Source organism: Vipera ursinii (genome assembly GCF_947247035.1).
Source record: "Vipera ursinii genome assembly, chromosome: 1".
Lineage (NCBI taxonomy): Eukaryota > Metazoa > Chordata > Lepidosauria > Squamata > Viperidae > Vipera > Vipera ursinii.
The window spans coordinates 256,947,833-256,971,852 of record NC_139512.1 but is presented as its reverse complement, the minus strand read 5'-3'; the positions used below and the strand labels follow the sequence as shown (position 1 = coordinate 256,971,852).

General features: G+C 40.7%; 1 protein-coding gene across 1 annotated transcript in view; it reads left to right on the top strand.

Moving 5' to 3' along the window:
• The window catches only part of LOC310646992 (sulfotransferase 1C2-like), a gene marked incomplete at both ends in the record, with an annotated part of 34,800 nt that extends 11,329 nt beyond the window's left edge, over positions 1-23,471 (top strand). The window contains 5 exons of the mRNA XM_083373887.1: positions 14,425-14,633; positions 18,067-18,193; positions 19,327-19,421; positions 20,311-20,491; positions 23,311-23,471. Coding sequence (XP_083230013.1) covers positions 14,425-14,633; positions 18,067-18,193; positions 19,327-19,421; positions 20,311-20,491; positions 23,311-23,471 — 773 coding nt within the window. The remainder of the gene's footprint in view (positions 1-14,424; positions 14,634-18,066; positions 18,194-19,326; positions 19,422-20,310; positions 20,492-23,310) is intronic.
• Between the last annotated feature and the right edge of the window lie 549 nt (positions 23,472-24,020).

The following is a 24,020-nucleotide window of genomic DNA, read 5'->3' as shown; positions in this document are numbered from 1 at the left end:
CCTGATTGACTGCCTCCTGCGTCAGGCGTCCTTGAACAGGGCCAGCTGTGGGTCATCTTCATCCACGCTGTCAGGCTCACACAGCTGGGTCTCTGTCGTGACCAGGTGGGAGGGGCCTGGCTGAGGGCTCTCATCAGCAAGCTCTCCAACCCCCTCAGCAAGCTCTCCAACCCCCTCAGCAAGCTCTTCAACACCTCCCTCCTCCTCTGAGTCGTCCGACACAACTGCCGAACCCACAGGCTGACCCTGAATCACAACACTTTTCTGCTGCAGTTGCTAAGTGAACCTAGCTTCCCCCATTGACTCTGCTCAAGAAAAGCCACCTGGAAAGGTTGCAAATGACTTTTAGCAGTCGCTTGAGGTGCCTCTCACCAAGACACTAAATATAATTTGTGAAAGCCTCTTTTGTCACCCAGCTGAGTGCTCCCTCCTTCCGTTCAAAAAAAATTAAGGGTGCCAATGATTGATAGGCTTATTACAGAATAAAGAGAAGGGTCATTGCTTGACTTTGAGTTGTGGAGATGTCTACATTCAAGAAGATGAATGCTGATCCCAGGATTAACCATGTGAAAACAAATGAAGAATTTATGGGACGTGAAGTGGCTCAAGGCAAGGACCACACGGAGACAGCTGGCTCAGGATGACATTTTATTCAGAGGCACTGGACAGTTGACAGGGCGGTGGCTCTGCTCTTTTATACCCAGACGGTGGCTGGCTGTCCAATCCGCGTGTTGTCTTCTTCCCGCCGGAAAGCTAGGTCCAATCGGCAGCGGCTGGGTTTGACAGTTTGGAGTCATTTGCGGCGGCTGCGCTTGCGCTCTCGGCGGCTGGGCTGACTGTCAAAAGCTGCTGCGTGTATTCCTGTCATCGGTTTTACCTCACAGATTATACATTTCTAACGTGTTAATGAACATAACAGTATAACATTAAATACATAACACCCCTTACCCCTCCCCTGAACTGGCGTTTGCCCACCATTTGCTTGTTACTTGTTGATAGACCATTCGTAGTCATTTAGGTAGGCTGGGGGTTTCCTCGCTCACCCGGAGTGACGGGGAGGTGTCTCGACATCCAGCTCCCCTTCCCCCTCTTCTGGCTGAAAGGATGGTTGTATTGGGATGGTCCCTGAAAGTATGTGGCTGGTGTCTTGCTGTATGGGCTGCGGTGGGGTAGCGTGAGAGGAAGCCTCTGCCCCTGAAGATGGAATTGTGAGTTCTGGTGCTCTGGTGATTAGTTCTGTTGGGTTTTGAGGGCTTCGCTTCCTCAATTGGTCGATGTGCCTTCAAATGTGGCAGTCTTTGCCAATGTTTATAATATAAGATAAGAGACCCGTTTGTTCAATGACAACCCCCTGCACCCACTTATTTTCCCCCCCATAGTTCCTTGTCCAAACGGTCTGTCTGTTCTCCAGTGATCTTTGTGGGAGGGTTGCTCTGGCTCAGCATTTACTCTGTCTGGGTGCATTCTGTCAAGCCTGGTCACAAGGCGTCGCCCCCAATGCAGTTCCGCTGGTCATTTTCCCGTGGCTGTGCAGGGGGTGGCATGTTGGGCTAACAGGAACTGGGCTAACTGATGGTGCCAGTTCCCCTTGATGATATTTTGGAGGGCATCCTTTGTTGACTTCACCATGACTTCAGCCAGACCATTAGACGAGGGATGGAATGGAGCCGACATGACATGCCTAATAGAGTTCTCCATGGTGAATATCTGGAATTCATGAGATGTAAATTGGGGGCCGTTATCTGAGACCAAGGCATCAGGAAGGCCATGTATGGCAAAAAGCCCCTAAGTACCTGCACGGTGGCGGCCGTAGTGGTGCTGTTAACTGGGATGACTTCCAGCCATCTGGAATAGCTATCTACAGCAATTAGGAATACCTGCCCCTGGAAGGGTCCTGCAAAATCTAAATGTACCCGGGACCAAGGATTCCTGGTTGCTTCCCATCTATGGATTGGGGCATGTGGTTGTGCTGGCCTTGCTAGCTGACAGTGGTAGCATCCCGCTATGTGGTCTTCTATGTTTTTATCGATGCCCGGCCACCAAACATAGCTCCTAGCTAGTGCTTTCATTTTAACCGTTCCTGGGTGTCCCTTGTGCAGTGTGCACAATGTTTGTGGTCTGTGTTTGTCAGGAACCACAACCCGGTTGCCCCACAGCACGCATCCCAGATGGGATGACAGTTCCTGTCTCCTGGCGAAATATGCCTGGAACTCCTGTCCGGGGCATTTGGCTTGCCACCCGGAGGTTACCCAATTTAACACTCTACTGATGGTCCTATCTTTAGCTGTGGCAGAAGCGATATCCTTTGCGGATAAGGGGCATTCAGGTAGTTCTGTGATTGCTAGGATGTTCCCTGTGGGGGCTGGGTCAGGGTTTTTGCATGGCACGGGAAGCCTGCTGAGCCCGTCCACATGACCCATTTCCTTTCCGGGTTTGTGAATTACTCTGTACGAGTAAGCCAATAAAAAGGTAGACCATCTTAAGATCCTAGGTGATAGGATTTGGGGCATTTGTTTATCCCAAGTGAATATCCCCAAAAGGGGTTTGTGGTCTGTAAAGATCGTGAATTGTCGGCCATAAAGGTAGTCGTGAAATTTCTTCATGCCAGCGACAATTGCTAAAGCCTCCCTGTCAATTTGAGTGTAATTTCGCTCAGCTTTAGACAGAGTCCTGGAATAGAATGTGATAGGCTTTTGTATTCCATTCCCCGTTAAGTGGCTAAGAACTGCCCCAATTCTGTAAGGGGATGCGTCGCAAGCGATGCATAGGAGCAGATCTTCCCTGAAAAGTGTGACAGTAGAGCTTTTACACAGGAGGTTTTTTAGGTGCAGGAAGCTGGCATCATGTTGTGGTGACCAGGTCCAGGGGGTTCCCTTATCCAGCAGTCTGTGTAAGGGTTCGGCTATGGTTGCCTTGTGGGGCAAGAATGAGTGGTAAAAGTTCAGAAGCCCTAGAAAAGCTTGTAATTCTTGTTTGTTTTTTGGAGTGGGGGCAGATTTAATAGTGCTAATTTTGGCGTCAGTAGGGTGAATTCCTTGGGCATCGATCCTATACCCTAGGAACTCGGTGGATGATACCCCTATAGAACACTTTTCTTTTTTTAGTTTAAGACCGGCTGTTCTGAATCTGCTTAGTACAGCCTTTAATCTTTCTGCTAAATTTGTTTCTGATTCGCCAGTGATTAGTACATCGTCAAAGTATGGGCAGACCCCAGGAATCCCCTTCAAGGTTTTTTCCATTATTTCTTGGAATATGCCCGGGGCAGCAGATATGCCAAACTGCAAGCACTTTACTTTGAAAGCCCCACAGTGGGTTATGATGGTCTGCACATCTGCGGTTTCCTGAGTGACCAGGAGTTGCAAGTACGCTTGCACCAAGTCTAACTTGGCAAAGATGGCGCCGGATCGGATAGAAGAGAGGACATCTTTCACTGCGGGGATCGGGTAAGTGTGCAAATTTAATACTCGGTTGAGGTTGGCCTTTTAGTTGGCACAGAGCCGAATTTGGCCATTTGGTTTAATCGAGGTGACTATTGGGGTTTCCCAGGTTCCCCCTTCGGTTGGCTCAAGGACTCCTAGTTGTACCAGACAGTCCAGTTTGTCCTCAATTTTGTTTTTGAGGGCAAACTGGACTCTTCTGGCCTTAATTCTTATGGGTAAGACTTCGGGGTTGAATTTTAAGGAGAACGGGGGTCCTGTGTATTTCCCCAGCGAGCCGTCGAAGACGTCTGTGAATTGGTTGCAGACGGCCTTGAGGCTTGTGGCCTGGGTTGTATTGACTCCCGTTATAGCGATACCCAAGGCCTTAAACCAGTTGAGGCCAATTAAACTAGTTCGGTTCCCCTGGGCAACTAGAATGGTTAGCAGTCCTCGGAATTGTTTAAATTTCACCATTATTCTGGCCTTCCCTTTAAGTTGAATAGGGGTTTTTGGTAGTCAGCCAGTTGTATCTGGGGGAATTGTAATGGAATTCTCCTCCGGCTATGGTGGCAAATTTCCCTGAAGGTTTTTAATGAAATGAGGGAACCAAAGAGCCAGAATCTACCTCCATTTCACAGGGAACCCCTTGTAGCCAGGCTTTGATTTTGACTTTGGGGTTGTGACTTTGTGACTTCAGCTCTGCGAAGCAGATCCCATCCTCGTCGCCAGTGAAGTGGCTCAAGGCAAGGACCACGCAGAGACAGCTGGATCAGGATGACATTTTATTCAGAGGCACCGGACAGCTGACAGGGCGGTGGCTCTGCTCTTTTATACCCAGCCAGTGGCTGGCTGTCCAATCCGCATGTCGTCTTCTTCCCACCAAAAAGCTAGGTCCAATTGCCAGCGGCTGGGTTTGACAGCTTGGAGTCATCCGCGGCGGCTGCGCTTGTGCTGTTGGCGGATGGGCTGACAGCTAAGAGCTGTCAGCTGTTGCGTGTGCGCAGTAGCCTGCGGCAGCTTTTGACAGCTGTCACAAGCTGCCGCCTGTATTCCTGTCATCGGTTTTACCTCACAGATTATACATTTCTAACATGTGTTAATGAACATAACAGTATAACATTAAATACATAACAGGACGAATAAATGTGAAGCATCTACACAAAGATAATACTGATAGAACAAAATCAAACTTTGGTCTTTTCCTCTCTTGCATCTAAACATGAAGAAAAACACTCCAAAAACCACTTCTTTTTCTCTTGTGTTGTCATAATAGTGTCCTCTTCTTGTCCCCGATATGCATCTGAGGCAGCTCTATGTAATCCATAGCTATTCCGGTGTTCAATTAACATTTCCATTCTGTTCATTTTCTATTGGTTTGACATGTGTAATTAAAGCAAGTTTCAATGCATTGTTTTGTGCAAATAAAGTAGGTTTGAAAATGGGTCACTTTTCTGCTTTTCTTTCTTTTTGTATATAATGCTTGAGTAGTTCGTAAAGTTTGCAAACTATTATTGAAAGTGAATTTGAAGGTATCAATGAAAAAAAAGAAAAAGTAGGAAGTAGATTTAGTTAAGATGCTGAGGTAAACTGTTTTAAACAAAGATATATTTTTTGGTCTTATTTCTATTGGGATAATAAAAGAAATGCAACCTTCCTGTGTGAGAATCTGGCAGAATTTCTCCAGGAGGAAACCCAGCAGAAAGGTATGATATCATTGTAATACATATGTGTGATTGAAGCTGTTACAATATACAACTGCATTTCTGTGAATATATACTTGTGTATATGGTGTGCACTTTTGTTCTTAGTAGTACTCTCTACTTCATGGAGCAGCCTTAAGTAATATGGCCTATGGCAACACCATCATTTTCAGAATGTTGGCTGTGGAATTCTAGGAGATGAAGTCCACATGTCTTAAAGTTGCAACGAGCAGGAAACTGTTTACTACAAACTTTTCAGGTATCTTGATCAAGAAGGATATATGTGCAATAGGACAATAGTTCTCAAATGCTTTCCAGGGTTGTCCTCATTTGCTCTTCCAGTGGGTAGTAGCATTAGCAATAGCACTTAGACATACAGTATATACCACTCCACAGTGCTTTACAACCCCCTCTAAGCAGTTTACAGACTCAGCATATTGCCCCTAACAATCTGGGTCCTCATTTTACTGATCTTGGAAGGATGGAAGGCTGAGTCAACCTTCAGCCAATGAGAATCAAACTGCTGACAGTCAGCAGAATTAGCATTCTAACCACTGAGCCACTCTTAATGCTGTAAAATGCTTTGGGAAAAGCATGCCAAGACATCCCCTGGATTGTATGAGAGCTATTGATCAAACCTTTTATACTGAAAACTCATACACCAACCTACCCAACCACCTACACACTCACACACAATGGTGTAGACCCCTTCAAGTTGCTCGTGGAAATATCCATGAAGCTGACAATAATATAGAAGTGATTTGTTATGACCTTCTGATCCCTTATTGACTATCATAATCAGAATATTTGTGCAACCATTTTATCTGAACTGACAAAGTTTAAAGTGACAGTTAAATATTTGCCAGCATCTGTTTGAATAAATGACCTTCTGATCCCTTATTGACTACCGTAATCAGAATGTTTGTGCAACCATTTTATCTGAACTGTCAAAGTTTAAAGTGACAGTTAAATATTTGCCAGCATCTGTTTGAATAAATGAGCAGTTACATAAAATTAGGATGAGCAACTTGTATTACAATTATTAACCCAATGTATTGAACTTGGCTACATCTGCAGAAAACAAGCTGTCATCACTGTCTACACAAATCAAGAACATGCAGTTCAGTCAAAGACTGCAACACTGCACAATGAAATTATTCCTTACATTGCCTGAAACACATGTTGTCCCATACAGATTATACAATAGCCATACTAGGCCCCTCAGAACTCTACAGCTTTCATTTTCCATGCATATATAAAATTCTCCTTTCTTCCTTTGGCCAAATTCTTTCCTTTCAGTTGCCTTCCACTAGCCCGTCAGCTCCATGTCCAGGTAGTCTAGAGAGGGAGCTGAGCTGTATGGTATGTTTTTCAGTGAATACTCAGAAGCCATGACATCCAATGCGACACTTGTTAATATGGCCAACAGTTGATCCAGTGTGAAATTCTAATTATGTATTCTCAGCATAATGAATGGATTTTTATGGAACAGGTTTAGGCTGACTTTTCAGCTAAGACCTTTCTGGAATGATTGCACCTATTGAGCACAGCTCTTAGATAGAGCATGCAGGGGCTTCCCCCACAAAAAAGTACCATTCCCTTTGGAGTGGGGCAATAATATAACAATTCTGGTAAGTTTAGATATGAAAAGGAATCATATATGATCAATCTAAGATTGGAATCCAGGTTTGAACAATAACAATGCAATAACATTGTTCTTGCTGCATTTCCTATTGGTAAATCATAATCCTTCATATAATGATATATTCCAAATACTTGGCATGTAAATCAGAAGTATACTTGTATCTTTAAAACATACTGATTTTTATAGCAACACTTGAATAAGTTTATGGACAGAAAATGAGACAAGAGTGATAGAAGTCTTCTACATCAGATAAGAAAGTACCCCTTTATTTGTTTTACATTTCCTAAACAAATTGACAAACAATCCTTTTTCTGATATGTTCAATAAAAATACATTTTCTTAATATTAAATATCAAGATCCTAAACATTCCAATATTCTTTAAAATTCCTAACCATTGATTTGTTAATATGGAACATTGTTATGAATTAGTATTTCATAACTGGCCATGTAACTTGCTCATCTGTATATTTAATTTGGATTTTTTTAGTTTTTTAGTATTTGGATTGTTTTAAAAATTTTTAGGGTTAATTGTATATTTTTTTAATTGTAAGCTTCTCAGAGTCATTGACTGAGATAGGTGGTTATGGAAATTAAACAAAGAAAGAAACTTGGCAGTTTTGAGTTGCATGGCGTTCAACTCCTAGAATTAGGAGTTGACTAGGTATTCTGGCTAGGTATTCTGGGAATCGAAATCTCTGCATCAACACATCTTAAAGATGATGAAGTTTGGAAATACAGCTGTGAATGTAGGTTTCCTGCTTGCAAGAAAAGTGCAGATATTCGCAACAGCTTAGAGGCAGGAACTCTCAGTATCTCTTTCAGAAAGCTTAGGAGGCTGAGTGGCTTTATTAACCCCAATATCACCTTCAATGGTAATTTGTTCTTATTTAGTATTGCTTTATTTAGTATGCTTTATGTTTATTCATTATTTATTAAGCATTAATATCTGCAAATGACCTAGAGCAGGGGTAGGCAACCTTGGCTCTTTTATGACTCATGGACTTCAACTCCCAGAATTCCTGAGTCAGCTATGCTGAGTCAGGAATTCTGGGAGCTGAAGTCCATGAGTCATAAAAGAGCCGAGGTTGCCTACCCCTGACCTAGAGTCTTTTTTTTTTATTCCCATTTATATCCCGCCCTTCTCCGAAGACTCAGGGCGGCTTACAAGCTTAGCAGTAGCCTTCATTCTATGTATATGCCTGCTTATTAGGGCTTTCACACACACCCCAAGCGGCATTATTACAAAGTCAGCTTAATTGCCCCCAACAATCTGGGTCCTCATTTTACCAACCTCAGAAGGATGGAAGGCTGAGTCAACCTTGAGCCTGGTGGGACTCGAACCTGCACTAATTGCAGGCAGCTGGTGTTACTTAAGGAGGCATCAGCCCACTGCTCCACCAAGGCTGAGCCAAGGATAAATCTCACCAATAAATCAAACTGCTGAAAATGCTTTTTGAAAAAAAATCAGGCTGTATTTATTTCCTTCACCACTGAATGGGTTTGCATGCTAATATAATATAAGTTTTTAGCTCTTTCTTTCTTTCTTTCTTTCTTTCTTTCTTTCTTTCTTTCTTTCTTTCTTTCTTTCTTTCTTTCTTTCTTTCTTATGAAATTTTACTTCATTGTCTCTTGACAACACAGCTCTTGTTCCCAGGGTGGGGTGGGATGAAATTAAAATTGATTCCTCCTGTCACATGCCTCAATGTTATACAATCTGAAGGTGGTACTATACAAATTGTTTCTCCTTTTCACTTTATATCCACACAAGCAGAAGGGTGCAAGAGCCTTTTTCAGTCCATTGGTTGAATAAGAAAGAAAGACAGGCACAGAATCTCTTAGAACAGCAGCTCCCAACCTTTTCTATACTCCATACCCCAAGAATGCTTCTGATATATTCTTGCACCCCTTACAAAAGTTCAAAATGACAGCAACAAATTATGCTTATACATTATAATTTTGAAAAGCCAAGTTTTCACACTCCTTGGAATATCGTATCGCACCCCTGGTTGGGAACCCCCAGGGCTTTTTTTGTCATAGAACGCTCAGAACAGATTTCCGGCACCTTTTTTAGATAGAACCTTATAGGGTAGGCAAGGCGGGTTGTATGACATGTGTGAGTTGCAGCACCTTTTTCTTTTACAAGGAAATGCCTGACTGACCAAGGTGTGGCACTTCTGAACACAGCTGCCAGTGTTTCACACAGTGTTCCACCCAGCAACTTCACTTGATTAATTAAAGTGCTGTTTACCTTGGAAGCCTCCGCTTGAGTCTTGCGATGTGCCCTCCTGGAACCTCAAGTTCTTTGGGTAGATGTTGACCCTTACACTGCTATCTCAAAGCAGGACGTGAGGCCAGTGTGAGAAGAGTCAGAAGGCCTCTGAGATAGGAGCCATGAACCCTCCACCCTTTTACTCCATAGTCTCAGGAAGAGTATAAGAATTTCAATTATTCACTGCAAAATTCTTGCAAATAACTAATGTCTATTTTATCAATACCCATTATTTTGTGGAACAAAAATGTATCATTTTAGAGTTTAGATGGTTTGTATGCTATATACAACATCACAGTCTGGTTTGGAAGTATTACTGCTTCACAAAGGAAGGTGGTGCAGAGTGGTGAGGATGGCAGAAAAGATTATTGGCAGTTCCTTCCCTTCCGTCCAGGACATAGCACATACATGTTGCTTGAGGAGAGTACGCAAGATTGTCTGGGACACTATACATTCTCTTCACGACCTGTTTTCCTTTTTACCTTCTGGGAGGAGGCTTCATTGTATCTGAAGCAGAATATCCAGATTCAGTCACAGTTTTGTTCCATACATTATTAACCTTGTGAACTCTCAACCTTCCTCCTTCTGTTATGTATTAAAGATGGACAGTGATTAATATTTATGTTTTTATTATTTATTTATTTATTTATTTATTTATTATTTGATGTATATACCGCCCTATTCCCATAGGACATATGTAAGGGTGCAGCTCTATACATATCTTGTATATAGTATGTTTATATGTTTGTTATGTATGTATACACTTTGAGAGCAAACAACTAAATTTCATTTTTAATGCGTGCCATTGTGCCCACAGTAAAAAAATTACAATAAAGGTTATCTATCTACTATGACCCCTTCATGGATTACTGCCTTGTCGTGGCGAAGGGGCTTGCGTAATTCAATGAAGCTATGAGCTATGCCGTGCAGGGCCAACCAAGACGGAAAGGTCATAGCAGAGAGTTCTGACAAAACGTGATCCACTGGAGAAGGAAATGGCAAACCACTCCAGTATCTTTGCCATGAAAACCCTATGGACAGTACCAAAAGGCAAAATGATATGACGCTGGAAGATGAGCCCCTCAGGTCGGAAGGCGTCCAATATGCTACTGGGGAAGAGCAGAGGGCTAGTACTAGTAGCGCCAGAAAGAATGAAGCGACTGGGCCAAAGCCGAAAGGACGCTCAGCTGTGGATATGTCTGGTGGTGAAAGGAAAGTCCGATGCTGTAAAGATTTTTTCTCCATAGGAACCTGGAATGTAAGATCCATGAATCAAGGAAAGTTGGACGTGGTCAAACAAGAGATGACAAGACTAAACATTGACATCTTAGGTATCAGCGAACTAAAATGGACAGGAATGGGTGAATTTAATTCAGATGACCATCAGGTATACTACTGTGGGCAAGAATCCCTCAGAAGAAATGGAGTAGCCTTCATAGTCAATAAAAAAAATAGGAAAAGCAATACTGGGATACAATCCTGAAAATGACAGAATGATCTCAGTTCGAATCCAAGGCAAACCATTCAATATCACAGTAGTCCAAGTCTATGCCCCAACCACCTGCTGAAGAGGATGAAATTGACTGGTTCTATGAAGCCCTACAGCACCTTATAGAACTAACACCCAAAAATGATGTCCTTATCATCATGGGGGATTGGAATGCTAAAGTAGGAAGCCAAAAGATAACTGGAATAACAGGCAAGTTTGGCCTTGGAGTACAAAATGAAGCAGGGCACAGGCTGATAGAATTTTGTCAAGAGAATACGATGGTCATAGCAAACACTCTTTTCCAACAACCCAAGAGACGGCTTTACACATGGACATCACCAGACGGTCAACACAGAAATCAGATTGACTATATGCTCTGCAGCCAAAGATGGAGAAGCTCTATACAGTCAGTAAAAACAAGACCAGGAGCTGACTGTGGCTCAGACCATGAGCTTCTTGTTGCAAAGTTTAGGCTTAAATTAAAGAAAGTAGGGAAAAGCGCTAGGCCAGTCAGGTATGAATTAAATCATATCCCTGTTGAATATACAGTAGAGGTGACAAATAGATTTAAGGAATTAGATCTGATAGACAGAGTTCCTGAAGAACTATGGACAGAGGTTTGCAACATTGTACAACAGGTAGCAACCAAAACCATTCCAAAGAAAAAGAAATGCAAGAAAGCAAAATGGCTGTCTGAGGAAGCTTTGCAAATAGGTGAGGAAAGGAGGGAAGCGAAAGGCAAGGGAGAAAAAGAAAGATATGCCCAATTAAATGCAGAATTCCAAAGAATAGCTAGAAGAGATAAGAATGCCTTCTTAAATGAACAATGCAAAGAAATAGAAGAAAACAATAGAATAGGGAGGACCAGAGATCTTTTCAAGAAAATTGGACAGATGAAAGGAACGTTTCATGCAAAAATGGGCATGCTAAAGGACCAAAATGGCAGGGACCTAACAGAGGCAGAAGAGATTAAGAAGAGGTGGCAAAATTACACAGAAGAACTATACAAGAATGAGCTTAACGTCCCTGATAATCACAATGAGGTGGTCACTGACCTCGAGCCAGACATCCTAGAATGTGAAGTGAAGTGGGCCTTAGAAAAGCTGAGCAACAACAAAGCTAGTGGAGGTGACAGTATTCCAGCTGAGCTATTCAAAATCTTAAAAGATGATGCAGTAAAAGTGCTACACTCAATTTGCCAGCAAATTTGGAAAACTCAACAGTGGCCACAGGATTGGAAAAGATCAGTTTACATTCCAATTGCAAAGAAAGGCAGTGCCAAAGAATGTTCAAACTATCACACCATTGCACTCATTTCTCATGCTAGTAAAGTTATGCTTAAAATTCTACAAGCTAGGCTCCAGCAGTATGTGGATCGAGAATTACCAGAAGTACAGGCAGGATTTCGAAGAGGCAGAGGAACTAGAGATTAAATTGCTAACATACGCTGGATCATGGAGAAAGCTAGAGAGTTCCAGAAAAACATCTACTTCTGCTTCATTGACTATGCTAAAGCCTTTGATTGTGTGGATCATAACAAACTCTGGCAAGTCCTTAAAGAGATGGGCATACCAGACCATCTTATTTGTCTCTTGAGAAATCTATATGCGGGCCAAGAAGCAACAGTGAGAACTGGACACAGAACCACTGATTGGTTCAAAATTGGGAAAGAAGTCCGGCAAGGCTGTATACTGTCGCCTTGCCTATTTAACTTATATGCAGAGCACATCATGAGAAAAGCAGGGCTAAATGAATCAAAAGTTGGAATTAAGATTGCCGGAAGAAACATCAACAACCTAAGATATGCAGATGATACCACTCTAATGGCAGAAAGTGAAGAAGAACTAAAGAGCCTGTTGTTGTGGGTGAAGAAGGAGTGCAAAAGTTGGGTTGAAACTAAACATTAAGAAAACCAAGATCATGGCATCTGGCCCTCTCAATTCCTGGCAAATAGATGGGGAGGAAATGGAGGTAGTGACAGATTTTATTTTCCTGGGCTCCAAGATCACTGCAGATGGGGACTGTAGCCAAGAAATTAAAAGACGTTTGCTCCTTGGGAGGAAAGCCATGACAAATCTAGACAGCACACTAAAAAGCAGAGACATCACCCTGTCAACAAAAGTGCGTATAGTCAAGGCTATGGTCTTCCCAGTTGCAATGTATGGCAGTGAAAGCTGGACCATAAGAAAAGCTGAGCGCCAAAGAATTGAAGCCTTTGAACTGTGGTGCTGGAGAAGACTCCTGCGAGTCCCTTGGACTGCAAGGCGATCAAACCGGTCAGTCCTAGAGGAGATCAAACCTGACTGCTCTTTAGAAGGCCAGATCCTGAAGCTAAAACTCAAATACTTTGGCCACCTAATGAGAAGGAAGGACTCACTGGAGAAGAGCCTAATGTTGGGAAAGGTTGAGGGCAATAGAAGAAGGGGACGACAGAGAATGAGGTGGCTGGATGGAGTCACTAAAGCAGTAGGCGTGAGCTGAGATGGACTCCAGAAGATGGTAAAGGACAGGAAGGCCTAGAGGAACATTGTCCATAGGGTCACGATGGGTCGGATACGACTTCGCAACTAACAACAACAATCTACTATGAGGACATGTGTTTGTAATATAGTAGTCTGGTTTCTGAGGTATTTTTGAAGTATGGCAGTGTTAGCTTTACCACAGCTTCTGTTGATTGTGCTATATTGGATTGCATGGTTAGACATGTTTTGATAAAGTTGCCTGGGAGAAGATAGTCTTTCTCTTGTTAATTAGGTTATTACTCAATCGTGTTCTATGTCCTCTCATGCTCATTTTTGGCATACAGAAGCACTGCTTACATAATGATTGACTAAAGATCAGCCTTCTTAATTATTTGAGCACTCTACAGGAATATAAGTACATTGAGAAATCATTACAAAAAAGTTGGCTAAAGGACATGACATGAGTGACGGTCAGAGACTAGGTAAAGTAAGAAAAAAATTGCAGCTAGTATGTTGTTAATAATGTAATTAAAACTTTCTCTTCTACACAGAACTCCAAGAAGAACACCAAATTTATTGTTTGTAATGGAAACTTTTGTGGATGAAAATTGAGTTCATGAAACTAATTAATTAATTAGAGAAAGTAATTTAATAATATATACATTGTTTTTCTTTATGTTAGCAGGATTCATGATTTTTAAAGAAGGAAATTAATACTGACCATCAATGTAGGAAGTATTGTTAATTGCTAAATTATTATATCAACAGCCGAAGTAATGGAGCTGGAGGAAGATTTCCTGTATAAATACAAAGGAATCTATTTCATAACTGGCTTGTCTTCACCCGAATGTATAGATTCACTGGACAGTTTTGAAACCCGAGATGATGATATATTCATAATCTCATATCCTAAATCTGGTAAGATCAAAGATGTCTTCCAAGAAAGAGATAATCTTGTATCCAATGCTGTTATTCAGTTCCTCAGTATTTTGGTTGCAGTAACTGTGTCTTGCTATAACCAGATTTTAAAATTTATCATTTTATAAGAAAATGGAAATGTAGGGGAAATAAAGCTGCTAAACCTGTACTTTCGTCATTTTTATTTTACCCATACATTGCTGGATGAGTGACGTTGGGCAGTCACTCTCCCTCAGCTCACCCAGGAGAGTTGTGAGGAAAATAGGATGAGGAAGGATTATTAGGTATGCTTGCCACCTTGAGTTAATTCTAAAACTAATAAAAGCAGGATAGAAATAAATGTGCAAATAAATAGCTAGTTTTTTTCATCCCTCCATCAGTTTAATCTATCAATTTTAGAAGACTTCATTGTGTTCACGCATCTCTTAAATGTTTACTATTTCTCCTGATAGGAAGGTTAGCTCTGCATAAGTTCAAAGTTCCCCAAATAATAATGGATGAATTAATTTAATTATTTGCAGGCACAATATGGACTCAGAATATAGTGAGCCTGATTCTTCATGAAGGTCATCGAGATGAAACTGAAAATATTACCCTGATTGACAGAGCACCATGGCTGGAGTATAATATTTTGCATGTGGATTTTCCCAGTCGCCCATCACCTCGTCTCTTTAGTTCCCATCTGCCCTACTATTTGGTACCCAAAGGATTACGAAGTAGAAGAGCAAAAGTAGGACATATTTTGCTAACTTGTGAAGTGGTGTGGGGAACTGTCTGTCTTCTGTTCTATTAGCTCTGTCCCTGAATGTTTTATTAACAATTAGGCAAAGAGCACAAAAACACATGTTACATTGTTCCAATATGTTTGGTGGACACTAAAAGTTCTGAAGGATGAGGAAAATAAACACAAATAAAACCATGTTAATGTCAGAATATCATGTCCAGGAGAAATAGCTAAGAACCGAATTGAATATCGACCAGCTTAAGCTTATATTTCCAGATGGATTGCAACACTTTGTGTTCCATGGCCATTTGCTATCTTAACATATCTGAACGATGTCAAGTTGAGGGTTGCTATCTCTAGCCCTCAAATCCCTTCCCACAATCCCTACTCTCAGTCACTCACGCTCTAGTCACCAGACGTTTCAGCTGATGCAAAATGCAGCAGCATGAGCACTTCTGTGATCTCTAAGAAGTTCATACATTACACTTCTGCTTTGGAAACTGCAGTTACTACCAGTTTGGTTCAGGATTCAAGATGCTGGTGATGACCTTTAAACCCCATTATGAGTTGGGAACATGCTGTTTGAAGGACCTCCCCTCCCTAGTTGCAGCTACACATCCCATCATGTCCAACAGGAAAGGTATGTTGGGGTCCCATCAGCTACGAAGATTTGTCAAACAGGATTTAGGAGGAAAGACTTTTATTCTGTGGTCTCTGCCATGTGGAAAATCATTCTCCCAACTTCCAGTTTGCCATCACAGCCGCCGCAAACGTTGGAAGGTGAGCTCTGTCTTCTTTGTCCAATTTTGCTCCACTGGGGGACCCTGGAAAGGGTCGAAAGTTGCCCTGTAGGGGCACCAAGCAAGGAGGGGACCCCCACTGCTGCCTTCCCACTTGATCTGGGCAGCCCTCCAAACTGGTGGACGAAAGACCAGCCATAGTAATTTTTTTTAAATCCCATTTATATCCCGCCCTTCTCTGAAGACTCAGGGCGGCTTACAATCTAAGCACAAATCAAATGTGCTTAGCAATAGCCTTCATTCTATGTATATGCCTGCTTATTAGGGCTTTCGTTCCCCCCCCCAAGTGGCATTTTAATAGTAATATGGCCTGTCATTAGGCTGCAGACAGCCGAAGTCAAACTAACTACCAAGCACTTTGAAAGAAACCCGGATGAGACAGGGTGAGATCTGATCTTCTCTTTACCCTAAGTACTTTCTCTTCCTGTAAAAGATGCTTGAAGTATTTTTTCCCCTGTGAGGAGAGAGGGAAGGGAATTTCTATCCCACACTCTAAGAATCGCGGCGTCTGACTACCTAGGGCACAGGTCTGCAACCCGCGGCTCCGGAGCCACATGCGGCTCTTTCAGCCGTCTCCTGCGGCTCCCGGTCCTCTGCCATGCGCAGTCCAAAAAAAAAAGTGGGACTAAAAAAGTTCAACCAATCAATTCAAATATGCAGGGTAGGTGCATATCTCGCCTTGGCTCCACTCTTCAGTCAAACCCTTTTCTGCGCATGCGTGCATGTACGTGCATGCGCACATATTTTTTGCGGCTCCCAGTTTTTCCTTTTGTGAGGGAACCGGTTCCGAGTGGCTCTTTCACTGTTTCAGGTTGCTGACCCCTGACCTAGGGGAATTAAAGCATTAAAAGAACAACTTTAATCTAATTGGATTTATATGTTCCTGAAACTTGGAGACCAAAATTTTTCCTATTTTTATTGGAGACTCTTGTTTTTATCTACAAAAAATAAATAAAATTGGAAAAAGGATTATAAAAATTTTGGACTTAAAAAAACCTTAAATGGCATTGGTGACATCTTGTGGCGAAGTTTGTTATTACAAAGTATTTCCTAAAAGAGACTTGGCTTGAAGCCCAGACCTTAGATAAGACTTTTTTGACCTTGGCACTATGTGTGAGAGACTTAGCTGTAAGAGAACCACTGGGTGGCATAACTGTAAACCTTTACTGACTCTCAGAGTTATATGTGGCAAATTGCTTTCCTATCTCTTTATTTGAGGAATATTGGTCACTATATGAGATGTTGAAATACCTTTGACTATAAAATCTTGCTTGACAAATGACTTCTACTGGAAAGTCTATTTATAAATACGTGAAAGAGATGGATGAAGACCAGAAAAGATCCTTTCCATGTTGAAAGCAATACATGACACCATTCTTTCAGCTTGTGATAAAATAAGACCTAACATAAAAGAGCAAGACGCCAGCTTAGATACACAAACCCAAACTTCGATTACAACCAAAGAACCAACAATGCAGAAGATAAGTGGGACAATTCAATATTAAGACAGAGGACTCCACTGACCAACAAATGCAGCTGATGGAAAATCCAGAAAACAAAGTGACAACACTGAAAATGGAAATGACTTTTTATATTAATCCAGAAGAAATTTGAGAAGGAAGAACAGATTGAATGGAAGACAAACATCAGCATGGGGAATTGGAATAAGAGGGAGACAACTTAACGAATACAAATGGGCTAGTCCTCCCCCCAAAATGGCAATCAAATGGTCTTCTTTATTTCAAATAACATATATAATAATTGAGGAAAATCTATTTGATGATTTAAAAGCACTAATATGGAAGCCTAGTTGGCAAAGGAAGAAAGCCAGAATAAGGTTGAAGACAATTGGGGTCTCAACCTATTAGAGGGGACTTCATATTATTAATTAGAGGGTTATAGAGAGAAGTTGAGATAAGGGGAATTCTGGTCATTAGATTTAAAATACTTGGAAATTAGTTGAAAATAAAGACTTTATCTGTTTAATATCTAAAAATTAGACCTAAAAGGAAAAAGAAAATTAATTATTATGAATATGTTTGATTTATTGATTAACCCAGGTAATATATGTAATGGTTTTGATTTATTAGAGGAGATATTGTATTATTAAGTAGATGATGTAATATGGTGGGAAATAGATAACTGTTAGGAAATAGTACAAGATTATATTCAAATAGATAAAATGTGTATTTTGGATATTAGATTTGTTATGAATTGAGACAAGGGAAATCTTGGTTACCTAAAGCCTGAAAATTATTAATATCAAAGATTAAATTGGAATATTGATGAGAAACTAAAAATTGGGTAAAAATTAATAACAGGATATGGATTGTTTATGAAGTTTGAATGTAATTACGTATAAGCTAAAATGTATTGATAAATGTAATAATGATGTTTTACTGAGTTGACATAATAAGAACTATACTACCTTGAATACGAGACAGTAAATGTTAAGGGAAAGAGAGAAGAAATATTTGATGTTGTAATTTGAGATTTGTAGTAAAGATTTTGTTATCAAATTATTGATTAACCTAGTCACCACATTGCTTTTTAAATACTTAAAATTGGATAATTAATAAAATATTATTTTAAAAAGAGAATATCATTCTCCCCAAGTTATTATCATCTTTCTCTTACAGATTATTTATGTGCTTAGAAATCCAAAGGACGTCATGGTTTCTAACTATCATTTTCACAAATTATCAGTCAAAATAGAAACCCCAAAAGACTTCAGTACTTTCTTTGAAAAGTTTTTGGCTGGCAAAGGTAAGAAGACCTTGATCGTGAAAACGGAATGTCAGTTTTTGTTTTGGATAAGAGATTATGAATATATTTCCATCTGCTTCCCACAAAGAACAAACAATCCACCCACTTTCCTAACATAAGTAGCAAATAATTACTCATGCAGTAATTTGTGTAAACTCTAAGAAAACAGTTTATAATGCGATGGATGAGAGAACAAGAATGCAGGATGCCTAGGACAACTCATGATGTAAAAGTGGGTAGAAGAGGCAAGCGAGGGGAGCTTATTACAGGAGAGGGAAGAGCAAAACTAAGATATATTTAATATGGAGGAGAAAATGGAAGGAAATTATTTGGTGGTTTAAAATCAGGATGTGAATGGGTTAGAATGGATGGAGAAAATCTAAAGTTTTGTTTTTAAATCAATATAAATTAATTAAAGCAGAGGACCCCAACCTCTAGGCCGTGCCCCACTAGCCATGAATTGTTTGCAACCGGGGCGTGGAAATGGCAGGCAAGCACACACGTGTGCGCATCCCCACTTGTGCAAGCAGCTGGCACGCATGCACACCGCTTGTGCAAATGGAGCTGCACGCACACTAGTGCTTGCTGGTTGCTCACACGGAAGTATCTCTTCTCCTCCCCTGCCACTTGGCAAAGCCAGAAAACTTAGGTAACTCTGAGTTAAAGAACCAAATACTCACATGAAATCACATAGAAAGTGTTTTAAGGGTTGGAAACAAAAATAGCTAACCGGAGTAAGACTGATATTTGAAGAAGTTTAACAAAAATTAAAGCAGATTGCCCCAAAGTTTCAAATAAGAAGAAGCAAAGAAATGAAACAATATAGCAGCACGTTGACAAAAAAACACTTAACAACTTGGAGTACACAACCATATTAGTTATGGGTCCCATAGTTATGGGTCTTCTCTCTCCTCTCCACATTCGGTGATATTAGGATAGCCCCTTCTTGAGTTATCATGCTTTGATCTGTAGGCCCACCAGATCATAAGGATAAATGGAGGAAATACAAGCGTTAAGAATGTATCATGAGACAGATGGTCAGCTGGATCATTGCAGCACTGAGCTGAACAACTAAAGTCAGTGATTTCAAGACTGCCCTCATATTTATCCTAAATCCATTTCTCTCCTACCAGTGTTTTGTAGTTCGTGGCTAGACCATGTAGAAGGCTGGTATGCTCATAAGGATGATTTCAATATTCTCTTCCTTTCTTATGAAGAAATGAAAAAGGTAAGATGTGTTTGTGTTGTGAAGTGCAATATGAACAACCATTAAGCACAGAAAGCTTTAGAAATGATGTGAAGTGTGGATAACCTATTCCAATAGGGAGTAACAGAGGTGATCACAGAACCACTCTAGGTTATTTCTGTGAATTCCTGTAGGAGTGGTGAGGTTTCTGAAGAAAAGTAAGTTTCTGTCTCTTCAAAAGGAAGACGATCTGGGAAACTAGAGTGCTGTCACCTTGATATCAAAAAAGGTTAATAAAAGATGGGTTTTGAGCACTTGGCTTGTCATGCTAGAATTCACAGGGTGCATGTGTTGTAAACAAATCTGGCAAAACAAAGTTGATCTAATTTTTGATAGACTTACTTAGTAGATAAGGGAAATCCAATTAACACAAAGTATCTGTAATTAGCAAAAGCTTAGTCAAAGTCTCTCATAATATTTTCCTGTTTTGGTTCATAAGAGATTGACTCAAATCAACTGCATTTTTAAGAAAAGCCTTTTTTTTTTAGCCTGGCCTGGGAACTGGCCAGCCTCTGATGCAGCCAAGATTGCTAAGAACATAAGACTCTGAATCTCAGGGAAATTATGTCCCATCAATATATTGTAAACTAAAAATGTTTCTCCAAACGTTACCTTTGTAAACATTTACCGGAAGTCCTAAAGCAGCATTTATTTGTTTAATTCATTGATATTGCTTCCTAGATCTATGTATAGTTTTCATTAAAAAGAATAAACACAAGTGATTTAATCAGGGTAATTTTTTCAGTAAGAAAAGAAAGAATTAAAGATAGGGGGAATGAGTGATAGCAATGATATGTGAGTTCTCAACAAACATTTCCACCTTTTCTCCATTGTTCTGGATGACCTAATATAAAGCTCTATCAAATTGCAGGATCTGAGAAGGTCTGTCCTGAAAATATGCAACTTCCTAGGAAAAAAACTAACTGAAAAGGAGGTGGATGATGTGGTGGATAAAGCTACATTTGATAACATGAAAGTGGATTCTAGAGCAAACTACACATTCATGCCTTCTGATATCCTTGATTTCAGCAAAGGAAACTTTCTTCGCAAAGGTAGACCAGTAATAATTAATATTCTGGGACTATGCTTTAGGAACATGCCGGGCTTCATTTGAAACTGGGATTACTGCCTTCCTCTGAGAGGCACTTCCTAAAGTGGTATGGACATATTCCAACAACCTCTCTTTCTGCTGTCTCTCCAGGATGTTGTCTTTGCCTCATCAGCAGCCTGCATTGGAGGCAGCCATAAGCCTTTCTTAGCTGTGCCAATGTTCAAGTGGTGTTCTCCTTTTCACAAATTTTGGGCATGGATATAAGCTGACTTTTTCAATGATCATTCTGTTGGTTGAACAGTCTAATTATCCTTTGGCAGTGGGATTGTTCTAGCTCACAATGGCCATTTTAAGGTTCTGAAGACACAATGCCTTCACTCTCTACCCTGGGCACCGTCCTCCAGTCTTGAAACCATCTCCGTTAAGCCTGTAGGGACATAGCCAAAGCTCAAAGAAGCATCAATCACTTCACTCAATCAGGGGTCCAGTTCCAAAAGGGTGAATTCAAGATCATTTAGAACCTCACTGGCAGACCATTGGTTCCATGACTTCCCAGTAAAAGGTACTTAGCGCAGGAGAATCATTTAACACCTTCTAGTTAGAGAGATCTTTGCTCTTCTATTAAGCCTTCATTCTGTAATCCAGCTCTAGTTAAAATATTATGGAACAGCTTCCTGCTCCAAAACTATTAATACAGATTTCTAAGAATGATTTGACAGACAGGAAGGTGGCTAAAGATAATGGAGGAATGTGCAATCTTCCAAGTTAGTCAGGTTTTGCAAACTACAGGGAGTGCAGAATTATTAGGCAAGTTGTATTTTTGAGGATTAATTTTATTATTGAACAACAACCATGTTCTCAATGAACCCAAAAAACTCATTAATATCAAAGCTGAATATTTTTGGAAGTAGTTTTTAGTTTGTTTTTAGTTATAGCTATTTTAGGGGGATATCTGTGTGTGCAGGTGACTATTACTGTGCATAATTATTAGGCAACTTAACAAAAAACAAATATATACCCATTTCAATTATTTATTTTTACCAGTGAAACCAATATAACATCTCAACATTCACAAATATACATTTCTGACATTCAAAAACATAACAAAAACAAATCAGTGACCAATATAGCCACCTTTCTTTGCAAGGACACTCAAAAGCCTGCCATCCATGGATTCTGTCAGTGTTTTGATCTGTTCACCATCAACATTGCGTGCAGCAGCAACCACAGCCTCCCAGACACTGTTCAGAGAGGTGTACTGTTTTCCCTCCTTGTAAATCTCACATTTGATGATGGACCACAGGTTCTCAATGGGGTTCAGATCAGGTGAACAAGGAGGCCATGTCATTAGATTTCCTTCTTTTATACCCTTTCTTGCCAGCCACGCTGTGGAGTACTTGGACGCGTGTGATGGAGCATGGTCCTGCATGAAAATCATGTTTTTCTTGAAGGATGCAGACTTCTTCCTGTACCACTGCTTGAAGAAGGTGTCTTCCAGAAACTGGCAGTAGGACTGGGAGTTGAGCTTGACTCCATCCTCAACCCGGAAAGGCCCCACAAGCTCATCTTTGATGATACCAGCCCAAACCAGTACTCCACCTCCACCTTGCTGGCGTCTGAGTCGGACTGGAGCTCTCTGCCCTTTACCAATCCAGCCACGGGCCCATCCATCTGGCCCATCAAGACTCACTCTCATTTCATCAGTCCATAAAACCTTAGAAAAATCAGTCTTGAGATATTTCTTGGCCCAGTCTTGACGTTTCAGCTTGTGTGTCTTGTTCAGTGGTGGTCGTCTTTCAGCCTTTCTTACCTTGGCCATGTCTCTGAGTATTGCACACCTTGTGCTTTTGGGCACTCCAGTGATGTTGCAGCTCTGAAATATGGCCAAACTGGTGGCAAGTGGCATCTTGGCAGCTGCACGCTTGACTTTTCTCAGTTCATGGGCAGTTATTTTGCGCCTTGGTTTCTCCACACGCTTCTTGCGACCCTGTTGACTATTTTGAATGAAACGCTTGATTGTTCGATGATCACGCTTCAGAAGCTTTGCAATTTTAAGAGTGCTGCATCCCTCTGCAAGATATCTCACTATTTTTTACTTTTCTGAGCCTGTCAAGTCCTTCTTTTGACCCATTTTGCCAAAGGAAAGGAAGTTGCCTAATAATTATGCACACCTGATACAGGGTGTTGATGTCATTAGACCACACCCCTTCTCATTACAGAGATGCACATCACCTAATATGCTTAATTGGTAGTAGGCTTTCGAGCCTATACAGCTTGGAGTAAGACAACATGCATAAAGAGGATGATGTGGTCAAAATACTCATTTGCCTAATAATTCTGCACTCCCTGTATTATCCTTTTTCTCAGACTCATAGAAGCCCATAGTAGGCAAGGTAATTGGAGAGTGGAAACTACCTCTGGAAAACTTTTTATCTTCATCCCTATAGTCCCCTCCTGAAGTCCTGAAACGTTTTATATACAGTCATGTGAAAAAGAAAGTACACCCTCTTTGAGTTCTAGGTTTTACATATCAGGACATTGTAGCAATCATCTGGTCCATAGCAGTTCTTTAAAGTAGGTACATACATAGTCAGTTGAACCACAGCACATGACATATTATGCTGTGTCATCATTTATTTTACAAAAAGAAATAGAGAAGCCATGTGTGAAAAAACTAAGAACATCCTTAATGCTTCTATTGGTATGAAGAAGCTAAGTAGCAGCCAAGTGCTGCTAATCAAGTGACAGGATGACACAAATAGCCTCTACTTTAATTGAATACAAAAACTGTTGACATTTTTTTAAACCACTGTTTCTTAGGCACTGTTGGGGACTGGAAGAACATCATGACTGTTGCTCAGAGTGAAAAGTTTGACCGTGTCTTTAAGGAGAGGATGGAAAAGCTGCCCTTCAGGTTCTGCTGGGATATTCAGGAGGATGCTGAGTCTATTTCCAGCTCAGTGGAGGAAAATAATGTGTGATGCACAACCTCAAATGGCTGGAATCAGAGATGACCTTCCAAGAACGGTCTTTATGTAACCTTGTAAGTCTCAACTCTGCAGAGATCATAGAACAGAGCAACATTAAATTCTATGTTATTATTAAATACTGTACAGCATTTGCTTATTGATTTAGATTTCCATAACTGCCTGACTCTGGGTGTTATACAAAGACAACATAGCAAATAAAAATATATATATAATATCAACAACAAAATATCCAAAACCAATATATCCACAACAGCCAGAGCCATTTATTATACTTTCCACCTCCTTGAAGATATATGTTGCTTGATATCTTATCTTAGCCCAATTCCTAAGGGAAAAAGCAAGTTTTTAAAGCTTTGTTTTTTGAGGGCTAAGAGACCCGCCTCCCTACAAATTTTGGCACTCTGTGGATAGGGTGGGGAAGACACCAAAACAGAAAAGGTTTATCTCCTGGGTCTCATCAGGTGATATTATTTATTATTTAAACAAGTTCATATAGCCACCCAATTCATACATGATGGGAGTCAGTTGGGAGTCCCCAGA